At 33.2% G+C, this 16,916-nt stretch overlaps 1 protein-coding gene across 1 annotated transcript in view; it reads left to right on the forward strand.

The window, feature by feature from the left end:
* The window catches only part of LOC119835867 (glutamate receptor 1-like), a 139,009-nt gene that overhangs the window by 35,647 nt on the left and 86,446 nt on the right, over positions 1-16,916 (forward strand). The window contains exon 2 of the mRNA XM_038360924.1: positions 14,251-14,289. Within this exon, the coding sequence (XP_038216852.1) occupies positions 14,251-14,289 (39 nt within the window). The remainder of the gene's footprint in view (positions 1-14,250; positions 14,290-16,916) is intronic.

Consider the following 16,916-nt stretch of genomic DNA (forward strand, 5'->3'; position numbering starts at 1 on the left):
GGAGGATATTGTTAAGATATAGACAGATGCAGATCTAGAAACAAGACCAGCAGTCAAAACATAATTAAATCAATCATATCCAAAATTATGTACTAATAAAAAAAAATTTACTCCGTTATAGTCGCTATCCTACAATCATTCTATAAAATTTAAAACTTGCATATTCTTGAATATTTGAAATAGATTTTAAACTTCATATATGATATTAATAAGAACACTAGCAGTTGTCTAAACAAAGATGTGTAGAATGCTCAAAACTGTCCAGCGTTTTAACTTACTGTTAAATTCTGCAGGAGAATTATCACAATATAAAAAAAGAATACAATACGACACATGTCTGTCCTTCGCTAGCACCAGCACGTGTATAAGAAATAAGCGATGCTCGGAATTTTTCAACATCCTCGTTTTTCAATACAAGCATTAGTAAGAAAGAAATTACATACAAAGTTTGCGATTGTAAAATGTTTTTCTTTTGTTTATAGAGTAGCAAATCTACGAATAAAATTTAATTGACGTTACTGTTTTATATACTGTATAATAGTAGCTAAAGTAAATGAACTAACTTTATATCAAATAATGAGTAAATTTTAATGAAACACATAAATAGCACCGCGAATTTAAACGACTGACAATTTAATTTTTTATTGATTTCTATCTCAAGTAGGAGAACTCTAGCAAGTTTAAACATGACTTATGTAAAAATTTATCAAAACCGGTTTCACCATTTACATTTGAAAGCTGTTTTTTATAATAACACTAAATATTTTAATCTCACTTTACGCGAGCGGCGGAATGCACAAAATTTAAGTAATTTAATTAGATCATGTGCATACATTTCTTAAAGCGACCAAATTTATTCCAAATTCCGGCGTTAAGAAAAAGTGATGGCAAACACGAAATCCGAATGCTCTTTCACGGGAGCCGTCAGTGGCAAATGCTTCGAGTTGTGTCGTATCAAACGGAATTCGATGCTTTTGGCGTTTGACATTTCAGCACCTAAGTCTTTGTTGCCATATTTAAATTTATAAGCACATATGCTGCACGATTCAGTGACCAGAGCATACGAATTTACGGTTGGCGAGTTTGAATAAACGTATTTACAGAAATATTCACTAGTTACTCTCTCCGGCTCAGCCCTAGCTTATTTTTAAATTTTAATTGTTTTTTACACAGCTTTTTTTAATCATCGTCGATCCCAAGCTTTATTATACCATCGTTGACAATGGGGGTGGGAGGTCGCCTGATGGTAAGCGCTACCACGAAGATTTGGAGAGGTGTAAGGTCGATTGCAGACCTTTCGCCACTCAAATAGATTTCCGACTTTAAATTAGAAAGGGATTAAGAAAGAATTGACGAAAAGAGTAAAAGAAAGGACTGGGAAGGGTAAGATGGGCCTCCGGCTCCCTCACCAAATGAAACACAGCATGCTTCAACGTCACACCGGTTTTGTGTGGGGGTGTGGTACTTCCCCGGTATGAGCTGGCCTAATTCGAGCCGATTTCTATTAATGACAAAAATTTATTGATTTTTTCCCTTTATATTGTCTTAGAAGAAGAAACGTTATCTTCAAACACCACAGTACACCATGCGCATATAAAATTGAGCGGTAATTAAAATTTATATTCAGAATACATATGCTCAAGAATTCGTATGACCTAGCCAAGGTCTTGCAGGAGATTAAATAGGTCAATTTGTATGGGGAACAACCCTCGAGCGATAACTTGAACCGCGCCCAAAGAAAACCAGTATTTATCAATACACACACAAATTAGAGTAATGAAGCATAAAAACAATTCCCAAGTATTCCAGTGTTTTCCATTCTATCAGTTGCAATATATACAGCCTGTCTAATGGTGTGAATACACTAAGCAAATGAATACGAATGAACTCATCGGAAAAGCCAAGCTCATTCTACCGAAAAATCCTTCTTCGCTATTCAAAAAGGTGCTTGCTTCAAACCCGCAGACTTACTGCTTCAATGTGTTCACGGCCTAGCGTTGATATTTTTTGTCCTTGTAACTGAGAATCCGATAGACTGGTTTTAGGGGTTAATACAAAAAGTGTATGGATTTTAGTGCCTTTTAGTATCTAATGTAACATACGACTCATGCACATCGTAAAAGTGTTTATAGTCATTGTGCATAAAGAAATTGAAATTTAATCAAAATACCTCGATCACATAACTCGTGCATAGAATATGACAGGGTAGGGTAGATAATAAGTAGTATGGATATTAATTACCTTCCTAATTCTTGTCTGTAAGGTCTGTAAGACTTGGTGATAATTCAAATACGCAATAAGAATTCATAAAATCGTATAATGAAAGAACATTTTACATTTACATTTAACTTTTTTCATATAAATAGAAATTTAAAAGTTTTACGCATTTCACGCCAGCGCGATTTGTTCATATTATCTAAATTATACAGAGAGCTCCCCTTGACCACGCTCGCTGTAAGTTTTTCTAATAATTGAAATAGACAATATAATCCTACTATTATAAATGCGAAAGTTTGTAAGGATGTGTGTGTGTTTGTTGCTCTTTCACGCAAAAACTATTAAACCGGTTGCAATGAAATTTGGTACCCAGATAGCTGGACAACTGGGATAACATATAAACTTTTTATCCCGATATTCCTACGGGATACGGTCTTACGCGGGTGAAACCGCGGGGCGCAGCTAGTAATGAATATATGCGTTCAAAAACGCTTCAATTTCTACATGCAGTACTCTTTCCATATGTCCTATGTGTGACCATCAATGCGCCAACCACGGTACAATGCCGTGTATTTGTTCACTCAATGATGAAGCTTATCCAGATGTTAAAATTACAAACATTACTCTAGCTTTTATGCTGCACAAACACACGATTACATTGTGCTACTATCACAACAATGAATATATTTAAAAGAAAAAAAACGCGATATTTTAATTTCGCAAGGCGAGGCAAGATTTAAATAAATAATCCGGCGAGTCTCAAAAGTGTTCCGTTTTCAAGAGGTTATGTTGATTATTCAGAAAAGACTAAACTACAAAGCGAGGTATATTCAAACATGCTCAGTTTTAAGCCTTTTGTAAACATAGCTGAATTTACAGCTGTTCGCACTATTTCAATTGCAAATACTTCGCGTCTACTTTCGAGATTACCCTTTATTTCGAAACACATGCATTAAGTACCTTTATAACGTTATTCGGTAAAAGCTTTATTCAAATAATAAGACCTTCTCAATTCACCAATATACATATGTGTAGAGAAGTGACCTTTTATAGAGAACAAGTCACCATAAACAATAATTTTAAGAAGTTTTTAAAAATGCAAATAGGTAAGACTTATTTGATTATCTTCCTATGAAATATACGAAATTGATAGCATATTGATTAAATAAAGTATATCTTTCTTCTTAATTTTAATATGGTAAAAAAAATCGCTTTACCTACATGAAAAACATTTATGAAACAATACATGCAACACAACAATATATGTCGACCAGCCTTTTCCTTGGTAGCTGACTGAAGGAACACATTGCGGATATCAAGCATAGGCGTCACAAGAAGTCTGCGGTATGTGAACACACTCTGGACAACAACCACTTCCTACGATTCGACCAACCACAAATCCTCGCCAGAGAAAATAGATTTTTTCCAAGACTTGTACGTGAGGCTATTGAAATTAAAAAACATCCAAATTTCAATAGAGAAGATGGTTTACAACTTTCCAACACCTGGGATCCTGTTATTAAGAACTTAAAACCCCATGTCAGACATACCAAAAGACCAGAAGACACTATCAGCCAATACTGCCAACATCCAGAAAAATACTCCACATACCAACTGCGGAGAAATAGGTGGAGGTAGTTCACAAACAACAATTTTTGTATGACCTTCAAGACATATAACATCTCAGTCTCCCCGTGACCACGCTCGCTGTAAAGTGTTCGAAACGTCGGGTTAATAATATAATGAATAAATCGCGTTTAAAATCCGTTGAAAAGTTTTTAATTTCTAAATGTATAATACTCGCGTGAAACCAAACACAAGAAAATACCAGCCTTTTCTCGATCGAGATCGAGATCGAGAATTCCACATCTTGCCTTTCATCAACCACGTTCATCGCCCACTATTACACATTAACTAAACTGACACATTAATTGCCCAGCCTGTTTGGGACACGGAATATGATAAATTACGTCTCAAGGTGACCCGATAACTGAATTATTATTCAATCAGTTCGATAAGCGCTAAGTAATAGCCTATGCATGCTTCGATTGAGGCTACCGACCTATAAACGTAATTAGTATTGTTATTATAAACACATAATGGTCAGCGAAGTTGGATCAATACGTTCATGCAGAGATAATTTCCAAGAATTGTCTACAAAATATTAGCTTGTTATGTGGATTGAACAAGATTTAGCCAAGAAGTATATATAAGGTTAGTCTTGTGAGCATTTACTGCATGATGCATTATGGTTTAAATAATCGGGAGACTGTATACGGCGCGTGAATTTAACTGCCTTGGTGCAGTGGTTAACACATGAGCGTAGAGCCGAGGGGTCTTGGGCTCGATTCCGGGTGGAGATACAAATAAGTATGTCTCGGGCTGGCAGGACATAGTCTTCTGTCCATAAATTGGTGTCATCATCACCATACTCCTAGTGATCACGGAACTTCATTCTTTTGTGCATTATTAGAATAGTTCGGTGCTTCCTCTCCCTAGTTATTTCAACTTCCCTTCCCTAGTAATCCTCATTTCCTTTCGCTGATGGCTACCAACAAAGGTAGTAAAGCAGGCGGCAGCCAGTTCATTTCATCTGTGGGAGTCGAGAGAGTTTAGGTAAATTTTATCCACAAATCACCACACTTACTGCACTCCATATTTCACGTGAGTCCGATCAGTAGTTCCATATAGTCTATAGTATAATCCATGGTGTGATACATGATTAATATACATACATAAAGACAAAAAGATAGAAAAAAACTTTAGTACAGATTTAATCTTCATGCTTTTTTTCATTATCTTAAAAAATTTTCATTTGGACATATTATGCCGCTCCGCAGCTTTACTTGTATGGTAGCATCAAAAGAGACTGGAGGCTAGTCTTTTTCTATGGCATTATCTCTGTGCAAAAAATACTTGCAGGAAACCTAAAAAATATACTGATTATTAAGGAAAGATAGTGCATTTACGCAAACATAATTGAATGGATTTTAAACGGATTTATTAGTATAGTAAATCTCTAAATGTATATAGATTTAAAAAAGTGGCAACAGTGTGCATAAAAAAGTTACAAGATGTCCATGCCAAACATATTATTATAAACTTTCCACCTTACAACGATATCAACATTGACGCTGCTAAGTAGCGAACTCATAACTCCTCCTTTCCACACTTTACGGTTCAAAAAACCAAGAGTTTGAAGTGTAATACAATTTACGGAAACTTAATTTAAGTAACCCAAATTTAAGGCGTAATTGGATTCATTTTAAGTCCACGGAAAATACGGCTTTTAACTTGACGCAAGTGAAATGAACGAAAACGGAGTGAATAAAATTTAGCGAAAATTAAAAACCATTAACAACAATAAAATGCGACTGCATCTGTAAATTCAACGGTTCTGGATAAATTCACAAATTAAATTTACGTCTTTCCAAATTACTTCGTTATAATAAAACTATACTGCCATTGCATAACTCGAGTTGACAATCATTAAAATGTAAATGAATATCAAGTAAAACACACACAAATTATCTCGTGTCATTCACACGACATTATAAAAATTCATAATACTCTAATATCACGTGTATATATTTCAAAGTATGGGGAAATAAATTATTTAGGTAATCAGCTAAACTAGATATTATGCGCTTACTTCTGTGTACTTCTTTTACAAATTTGTCTAATATATTTATAGTATATTTATCCATTTCATACGTCACAGCTCATGGTGTCCTATCTGTTAAGTGAGAGGCTTGCTGGCTTATTCAATAGCAACACAGTCAGCTGATTATTGAAGTGATTTTTATTTTATTTATTGAGCACTTTTTGATGGAGTAGACCTTCGACGGGCAGAACTTTCAATAGAAGCTGAAAGTTTCTGTGTACGCCCACTATACAAGTAAGAACAATCCTCCGCTATAAAACTTGGTTCGAGCTGGCTTAGACAGATGTCAATGGTCAAACAGAAATTCAAAATTAAAAGCTATTTCCGCTTCTATCAGCAGTCTCCTTAACTGCTTTTTTATTTACTTATTTTTTTGCTCAAAAAAGCAATGGTCACATCTACACAACATTTAGTTAATATTGCGACAAAAGAATAATTTCCACTATTAAAATATTTCTACCTTTTTATTACTATTAATCAGCGTTTTAACTACAATACCATTTATTTCAAAAATGTCAAATGTATTTTTAGATACGCTAATAAAGTATTTTAAAAACATGTAGTTATTGTATTTATTATAGAATTTGCTGCTATATTTTTTACAAATATTACATCATTGATTCATTAACTATACTTTAAAATAAATAACCAATTGTCTTTCATTGAATAATACACAGGCTCAAAATAACATATTGGGTGGCTTTGCGCTTTAATCTTCCGAGTTTAGTAATTTAATTAATTTGTACGTGTTATTATACCCCCTTTAATGTTACTCCGATATTAAATATAACCGACCAAGTGCGAGTTGCAATCGAGCAATCGAACGAAGGGCTCCGTAGGTCCCGTTATATATACAAATAGCAAAAACATAGCATTTATTTTATCCCTTACGACACCCTCCAACATCACTCTTATATATTTGTTGTTTTTGTTGTCTTTTGCTATTGCTGCCTGTTAATAATATCAATCGAGCAAAGACGAGCGAAAAATCACGTATTTTGTATGGATGCCTCCTTAAATTTATATTTTTATAATGTCAGTATTTGATGTTATAGCTGAGCTGAAATATATCGTAGTATTGTATTTCATCTGTGTTCTTAACTATCACGGTTCAGTCTGGTCACAGACGCACTGATAGACGGACGGACAGCATTTTCTCAATAGCTGGTACCGTTATATTGTTTAGTACATAACTAATTTACTATATTATACTATAAAACTATTATACAATTACTAAGAAATTTTAAAATTCCTTAATTTAAAGCCACATAGTTCTTCTCTCAAGCTCATTATCATCTAAACACAGGTTGTCATAAACCCCCGCATCCCTCGCCGTATTAAATCGTATAAATACGTTTGCAAAATAGATCCAGAGAGTTCCACGAGACACTTTTGTATTTCAATTTGATAATATTCCCTTCTATCTACGAAACTTATAAACGTGAACAGCCCTCCCCTATGCACCAATTCGACTGCTCTAATTGTATTTGACCTCCTTTTATAAAACTAAGTACTTAACGTTCGTTCCTATTTCACTGGTGCTATGGAATAAAGTAAAAATTATGCACATACGTTGTTTTTTATTATCTGGGCTAGACTGACTCATTTAATGTGGTATTAGGTACGACCGGTTGGGTCTCTATTAAGAATTTCACATACTTTCTATACTTTAGTACATAACTTATGATTCACACATGTTAATATTTTCTTGTGTTTGATTTTATGTGAGTATTATTAACCCGACGTTTCGAACACTTTACAGTGAGCGTGGTCACGGGGTCAGCCTCCCCGAACTAATGAATAAATGGCGTTTAAAATCCGTTAAAATTTCTTAATTTACACATGTTTCTGAGTTGCTGTGTAAAGGAGAATCCTTCCGATAGATTTTTTTAAGTATGATAGCTGATAATTAAATAATAGTTTATTAGTAATGTGTAATATTTTTATCACTTTTCACAATCTGGAATCTTTAATGATAAACCCTTTAGATATTAAAGGACTTCATATAATTTTATTAACTTCTTACAGATTGTTTTGATTATGTTATAATATTATCTTCCCAAATTTAAATACATTGATTCAGTCATTTGAAAGCAGTTTCTGTAAGAGCTTCACGACGGAAGTTTTTTATCATAATCATTAAATTTTAAGTACTCACCTTCACTTCAGAATTCTGAAATAATAATTCACCACAGCCTCCACTAATGATGTATTTATCTTAATGGATACTTAGCCCAACAAGGTCAAGATAATAAAGTGTTTCGAGTTGTATAATGCAAATAAATTTAAACGTTTACCACCTGTAGACGCTAACGAACTGCGAATAGCTCCACTATATTCGGTCGCTTAATGACAATTGATTAAAATACTCGGAAAGAATGCTAAACAAAAGAAATGGTGTTGGCGTAATATAATACATATTTGAGGTAATATTCTTAAATTAAAACTTATTTTTCTCTCACGTAAACTCCATAATATGCACCAAAGGTATAAAACAGTTCTTCTTATCGTAAAATTTTATATGGTTGACCAAAAAACGATAACCATATTAAATATATAAAAAGAAAACTATATATCGGACTAAGTTGAAGCCTTACGCATTTTAAATTTAATATTTCCCACTAATCCAACCGATAATCCACAACCCCACATTCAAAACTATATTCCAAACAATTTTCCACAAAAACTCCGAACCGCTCCGAAATTTTATCTAGATCGTTCCATGACAATAGTTTTCATTAATTAGCCGAACATTTGAGATTTTGAGACACGCCAGAGCCCGGATCTGATGGAACTTTGTATTAGTTTGACAAATTTCCTAACGATGTGCGGATCAACATACGGACGTCATGCGGGCAAAACGAATTAATGAGTTGGGCGTCAGAAAAGTTCAGTTCCTACATTCAAATCGTTCTAGTGATTACGAATCGGGCTTGTATGTGCATCCAAAGTTTTTAATGGACATTAATGTTTCCGTTTGGCAATTTTACGTGAACGTATCGATGTCTGCGTATCCGTGCATATTGTGTAGACTGTATAGATTGTTATGTATGTTTTCACGTAACGTAAAACGTAACGTAACGTAATATAAAACTTATATTTCCATAGAAAAGGTTTTATTACTGCACTGGTGACAGATTAATGATCAATGATGAAGTTATCAATTGTTTTGTTGTAATATCCACACGTGTTATCAAAAGGGTCTTTTAATATTATTGAAAGAATCATAAGACAAAACATGGTTGGTATATTTAACTACTTACCGAGAATATCCTACTAATATTATAAATGCGAAAGTTTGTAAGGATGTGTGTGTGTTTGTCGCTCTTTCACGCAAAAACTGCGGAAGCGATTGCAATGAAATTTGGTACGTAGACAGTTGGACAACTGGAATAACATATAGGCAACTTTTTATCCCGATACTCCTACGGGATACGGGCTTACGCGGGTGAAACCGCGTGGCGCAGGTAGTGTTATTATAAACTTTTGGATTCCACCAATGATATCAGTAAAATTTATTATTGAAGAACAATTTTATTTTAAATATTGTCCAGATTGTTGTCTACTAAAGAAAACTAATGTTTCGTGTCCTCGTAAATAGCATTTCATACCACGACTTGCATCACTATATCGTGACCTACTCGTGATCTTCTCTTGTAAAAACAGTCAATACAAGTGTACGTATAGCTCCGAGACGGAATATGACACGAAATCACGGCGACATGGCTGAAAAGTGACCTGAGTTCGGTTCGTACAAATGAGTCGTCGGCGCGATGAAAAATCACAAAGCGAAGTAAATTATGAGTTCAACTAAAAGTGGTTCTCGCATTGTCGGGAGAATCATACTTGAGGGTATATTTCAAAGTCGTAGTTATTCGTTACGGTACGCTGCCCGGTTTTTGTGAACCGGCATTATGTCTGTTCAAAAAACTTAGACAATAACGTGTAAACTTTATTCGTTGCTGTTTTTTTTTTCAGTTGGCATTAAACAACTTGCGTGATCTAATATTGCGTCTGAATATTTATATTATTGATTCGAAATTGAGGTAATACTTATCGACTCATAAAATTTATGCGCAAACTATATAATTGAAGTTGTTTGATTAATTATTATAATTTAATAATAATTTAATAATATTTTATAATTTAATAATATTATATTATAAGGAGGTAACTCCTTTGAAATATACATACATAATGAACATTTAAACGGACTGTGCTATTTAATATCATATTTCAATAAATATTATTATTAATCATGATCAATTTTCCATTCGAAATTAACTACGACTTAATTTTGCAAAGGAAACGGCGTCTATTCAGACATTAGAACCAAAATACATTCATATGTTAGTGCAAGCTTCAATCGTGTCCCAGAATACTTCAGAACACTTAGGGCCGTTTAGAATTCGTTCACCTGTCTGCGTCCTCCACTAAAGGAACCACGTGAAAATTTTTCTTTGAAAAATTCACTTCAATAAGGTTTTCATGCTCGTCCAGAAATTCTCTAGGAACTCTTAAGTATCTAATGTTTTTGACACGTTATTTAGTCTTCCTTTCAGAATAGCCCACTGAGGCTCCACTTTTCAGGTATCAGTATACATTAGATAGTTTTATATAATTAGTCCGGTAATCCTATTTGCACTAAAAAGAGTTTTTCATGCTCTAATCAAGTGGTCAATAGAATTAACACTATGATAGTGAATATTCATATTATTATAATACAGTAACATTCTTTACATATAGATGCATTCAATCATTAGTTTAATATGTAAATTATTTTGTTAATCATATATTATCACCGCAAAATAAACAATTATGTGTAATAAATGCATCGAATTTCAAAATATTTGCCTTTATAATTCATTTTTGGTGACAGGTAAATTAACGATTCTCAGTGTCTGTCTATTTACAGAACCATGTTGTAAAATATTTCGTACTATTTTATGATAGAACAAATCACAATATACTTTGGAAAAAATAGTATTATATACATAAGTATTTACGCCATAGATTTATCTATTTGTTCTGCCCTATATATGCTGTGTGTTAAATCACCTCGCATAACTTAAAATCAAGGTTTTCACATATTATAACAATAATAAAAAGACTTTATGCAATGAATTTAGGGAATGGTTCTAACAATAACTTGTAATATTTGTCAATATAATACATACGACATAACTAAGAACTAAGGAGAATCGCCGGTTGTAGACATTATTTAAAATGTTGATATTTATTTGCCCGTAGAAAGTATGGCATAGGCGAGCATACTTACCTATTATGTAAGCTTACACTTGTATTGAATAAATATTGATCACCAAAAGATCTCTATACTAAGCGCATTCCTTATTAACACCTCCAACATACAGAAATCCGGGATTACGACGCACACAGCGGTCAACACAAGCAATGCACCTGTCTACATAATGCATGATCTTTACGTACTAATTAATAGTAACGAGGACATTGTTAATCATTCCGTGGGTGCTTAATGAGACATGGTACAGGCCCGCTTACACGGAGTCACATGATGTAGTTTAATAGTCCACAATTTGTCAGCTGACGGACGATTTATTCTCGACACGGAAGAATTAGTTGAGCATGATTAGTTGTTATATTATATTGTTCTGGAACGTTCTGTTTATTTGTTATTCGTCACTAATGATACGAATTTCAAATAGTATTCCATTTAATACTAATTAACGTCGATATCAATAAAGTCTAATTATTTGTCTCAATTTTATCAATACATAGGAGTTGTTGGGTTGTAGTTTATTTATAATCTCATTTATTCAAATCTTCTTGGTAATTCTGAACATTTTAACAAACAAAGGACTATATGACTATGAAATGATAAACAGAAAACTTGAGTTTACGTGTTGTTGTTGCCTACATGAAAATACCAGGAATGTTTCGATGTACTGAATAATCACCATCGTTGTATAAATTCAATATCGACTATTCGAATATTCGACCATCTATAAATGATATTTGATAACGTTTACAGAAGAACTTTTCTCATATTCTTTTAAGCTTATAACAGTCTCCCTCTTTAAATCTATCTCTGTGCAAATGTTGCATTCATTTAGAAAAATAATATTATTTAGTTATCTTTAAAGTATAATAACTAATTACAAATTCATAGCTCTAAGAGAATGTTCTACCTTATAGCGAAAACTCATAATAAATTTATGCTAATTAAAATTATTATCATTCAATTGCTATATTAGTGTTTTTATTTCACAAATGAAATAAGAGCGATTTTTTAGCTCTACCAGCATATGAGATTTTGCAGATACATTGCCGACTTTAAAAGGTATGGGATAAAGAAAGGATTAATGCTGGGAGCAAATGAGCAAGGAAAAAGAATGCGGGCCTCCAGCTGTCCCACTCACCGTACGAAACACAGTAGCATTTGCATGCAGTATCATGAAATAGTAATTTCACGCCGATCTTCTGTGGTGATAGTACCTTCCCCGTTGCGATCTGGCCCAATTCGTTTCGAAGCGTCGACTCCCACAATCATAAATTCATTTACGGTATTAAAATTTTATATAAAAATTAACAGAAATATTAGCTAATAAATGTTTAAAATATTTTTCTTAAAGTCTGTTTGCTCTTTGTTGGTTTTTCTATCTTTCACATCGCAACCTAGCTATGATATGATATGATTTTTGTACCTTGAGATAGTTATGAGGCTAGACAGTGATTTAGAATCCCTTTTACTGCGCTGAAACATCGAATCCCGATAGGAATTTCATTGGACCACGCGAAAATAGTCGTAGTTACATATACAAACATTTTCATAAATTTAATTATGATATGAAATTTAACACGCAACGTTAAAGGTCAATATAATAACAATGAATTTTCTTCATACACATTAAATGATTGCCATAATAGAGTATGCTTTTAGGTACAGTACCGTAATGTAATTATTAATAACTCATTAAAACTGAAATTAAATTACTATAACTACAACATTACTGTGCTTTAAAAGTAAATTAATATTGGACTAATTTACCAAAGAAGAGCTGCACGGTACCGTAAGCCCGAAACATATAACTGTCAAATTTCATATTCATTACTCCGCTCCAAATGCAATTAAGGTTTTACTTGTACTTACATCAACGGGGGGTTTAATTAAATTCATAAGCACTCACGTTAAAGCATAAAGATGTACAGCGCTTGTGGCGACCAAAAGTTAAATGGAATGTAGCCGCATGGTACCCTCGTTCGAATAGTGCGCCTATGTCATTATATTTCGGGTGTAAATATTAGTACTGGCCAAAGTTAATTATTTACTAAGCGGGTACAGTCGCGCACAAATTGTCTGTAATGTCATTGTACGCTGTTTTGCACTCCTCGTGGATATTAGGGTATACATAGTGCGAAGTAATTACTGGCGTACTGGCTGAGCTAATGTACATTCAGGCGCAGTATAAAATTGATTATGGATAATGCGTTATAGAAATTCTAGTTAATACTGCCTATGGTATCGCCTATTAACTAATGATATTACTGATATGAAATTTAAAAGTTTGTGTGTTTATTTCGAACTGCTGTACCTGTGTTTAAAAGGAATATAAATAGGCATTTATTGAGTAATAGTGTTCCATCCTAGACCACGGTTGTCGCTTTCCATCAACCGAAGCGATGGTAGATGCTTGGCCAATTCTAAATAATACATAAACAAATTAAAGATATAAACCTCGTTTGTAAATTACATTATCAGAAGGTCGCTACAATGATTCTTGTGTAACATGCGCTAAACTTTTTAATTACAATACTTATTTAAAAAAAGGATAACGCTGACTTGTTTATACACTTTTGAGAACCTCGGACTTAAAAATCGATAAGTCCAGGTTCGAGACCGGGCGAGGGTGCAGGAAATAAATTGATTTTTCAATTTATCTGCATAAGTGGATAACATCACCACGGTGAAGGAAAACATCGTAAGGAAACCGGAAAGTGCGAGAATAAAACAGTTCGACGACATGTGACATCTACTAACCAGCACTTGACCAGCGTGCGGTACAATAGTAATAGTAATATTCAGATATTCAAGGCAATGTTATTAATTAAATTTAAATATTCAAAAAATAATAATTTTATGGCATCTTCATCTGGTATCTTATATGTGGGAGTCAAGGAAAGCCTCCTTATTATGTCAGTTGCACCGAGGAAGATAGCACCACAGAAGATCGTCTTCCAATAGCAACATGAGAATGCTACTGTGTTTCGTATGTAGTCCAGTCCATTTCTTTATTCCCGTCGAAAATCTCTATCCTCATCCTTTAAAGCACCTCATGATGAAAATGTTGTCGATGTCCTATTAAATATTAATGTAAAATATTTTGTTTCAGCTCTAAAAGGACCCAACCCGCACGCCGCAGTTACTCTTGGTAAGTGGAAAAAAATAATAATACTTTTTTAACAGACGCTTAATTTAAGAAGGTTCCAATTTTAAAACTTAAAGAAAAAGAAACCTTATATTATATATTTGAATAGTCCATACTTTTGTACATTTGCTTAAAAATAAAAATACATATGTGAAAATAGAAACAGAATAAAGCTCCGGCGAGGAAATGACGGAGTCCTTTATCAAACAGTGAAACAGTATAGGCTAAATAAGAGAAGAAAAATGGTTTGGGTTATTGAATGTCTTTTAAATTTGAGTTAATATTCAGTATCCTTATTTCTATTTCGAGGTTGCATGAATTAAAATCACGAGATTGAAAAGTTATTTACAATTCGTTTTAATATCAACTAATAAAAATAATCATATAAATTCATATCGCTTTAATTTTTTACAGTTGTTTATTTTTTTGTCGTCCTTGTGAACAAATTGAATTAATAGAAATGTTTTTTCTTATAATAGTAGTATAAATAACCTTTGATGGCGATGTTAGCGCGTTATTTTTTTAAATTAATCCATTCGCCATTACCTATTAATTCGTCGTCGTCGTTGGCCTGTTCAATCTGTGACAGATTATATATGCAGCTACATTGTAATCTCTCTTTTTTTTTTTTTTTTTTTTCTTAATTGTTATTATTATAAATTTAAATAGTTTATATAAAACCTATTAATTACAGAACTAAAAAGTGGACTATAACAGCCTAAACATTTTGAAATAAAGATAAATTAAAGAACTGATTTTAGGATAAATTAATAATAAAATTATGTAAGCACACAACCAAAAGAATTACATCTATTTTCATACATTTAACACAGGCGCGAAATATTGTCAGTAATAACACCCCTGCGGTCTAGATAGCGGCACAAAATGGAACGTCTATGTAGGAGTTTCTTTCAGCGAGCCTAAGGTTTAATAATGACAGAACCTGCCCTCTCACCGTAGCGTAGAATTGAAAAAGTTTGAGTATACATTTCTGTCAGCACAAAGACTACAAGCCGCTCTTATATTTCGCTTGTTTTCCTTACAACGGTTACAAAAACATGACGTGTAGGGTGAAATGCGTCTATCGTAGTTTGATTTGTCTTTAAATGTTTATTGTTCACCATTAATTAATTATAATTATTATGTTTCAATAATATTCGTTATATCACGCATAATTTTGTATATCTATCATCTTAATGTACATAAATATAAACTATGACCAGTATGAAAACACATTTTACTAAACATTCGTTTAATAATGGCGCTAATGAAAACGGAACCTTGATAATATTCGTTTGCAAATTTCCCCGTATAAAACGGTGAGCTTACACAACGCTCAATTTAGCTATAAACACGCCTGTTTACCGCGATCTTCCTATAGAAACTAATTTAATAGGGCGCTGTTAATCATAATTTGTATACCGATGATTAAATTCCAAATACTGATCTTAATTATGTTGTTATACTTACGCAATGTTGAGGTTTCCTCCAAGATTATCAAGGATTTAATTTATCCATTGTGTCGTGTATGAACAATTGAGTAATTGACAATATTGCGTTTTTATGTGACAATGAAACAAAAATAACCGTTTCTCTATTTTACTATTATTACCATAGATAATATTTGATAGTACATACGTTTTATCGTATTTTTTAAAACAAAAGAAACTAACACGAAAAGTTATGAGATAATGATCTTTGTCAAATTTTGACAAGATAAGTTTTAACAATAATAGCTATGACAGTTACAGTATTGTCAGTTTTTGGAATTATTCAAGTTATTGTTTTTTATATTAATCGTGTTGCTGAAAAATTACAACAATCTATACATCATCATATAATACAACTTAATAAATCCATTTGGTAGACTCACTTTGTAGTAACTGAGCCTTATTAAACTAAACTCTCGGTAACAATCTTACAATCTGACTCGATATGCACCACGGGAATCCTACTAATATTATAAATGCGAAAGTTTGTAAGGATGTTTGTGTGTTTGTTACTCTTTCACACAAAAACCACTCAACCGATTGCAATGAAATTTAGTACGTAGATAGCTGTCCTACGGGATACGGACTTACGCAGGTGAAACCGCGGGGCGCAGCTAATTTTTCATAAGGCAATATAACAACAGCGTAATATACTAATAACAAACGAACTTCTCAGCCTAGTACTCTTTTCATTCACGAATAAATTCCCCTCCGTTTTCTCGTATTTATTTCTATTCATGTGTATTCAGCTCAGTTAGCGATAGTGATCATAGTTTGTGCGACTTACGACCACACCCCCTTACTTTGAGCGCAGCATGAAGAGACCAACAAAGATGTCAAGATGTCACCGACAGTCGGTCAGGAAAATTTGTATCCCAGTTGAATCGGGATTACACCAGCTGTCGGTGGCCTACGATGAAACTAATAGTCCTACCTTTTTCATACGCTCCTACGTTCCCACTTTAAATTTTTTACTTCAATTTTTGCTTGAAATATGTGTTTTAGCCTGCGTTCCACCTCGACTTAAGTCTCGATATGGTTCAATAGATACATTGAATATCTAAAAAACATGCTTTTATAAAAACGGCGATTAAAACTTAATCGGAAAGCGTTGAGAATTTAATAAAAGTAATAATAGAC

Source organism: Zerene cesonia, chromosome Z, assembly GCF_012273895.1.
Source record: "Zerene cesonia ecotype Mississippi chromosome Z, Zerene_cesonia_1.1, whole genome shotgun sequence".
Taxonomy (NCBI): Eukaryota; Metazoa; Arthropoda; class Insecta; order Lepidoptera; family Pieridae; genus Zerene; species Zerene cesonia.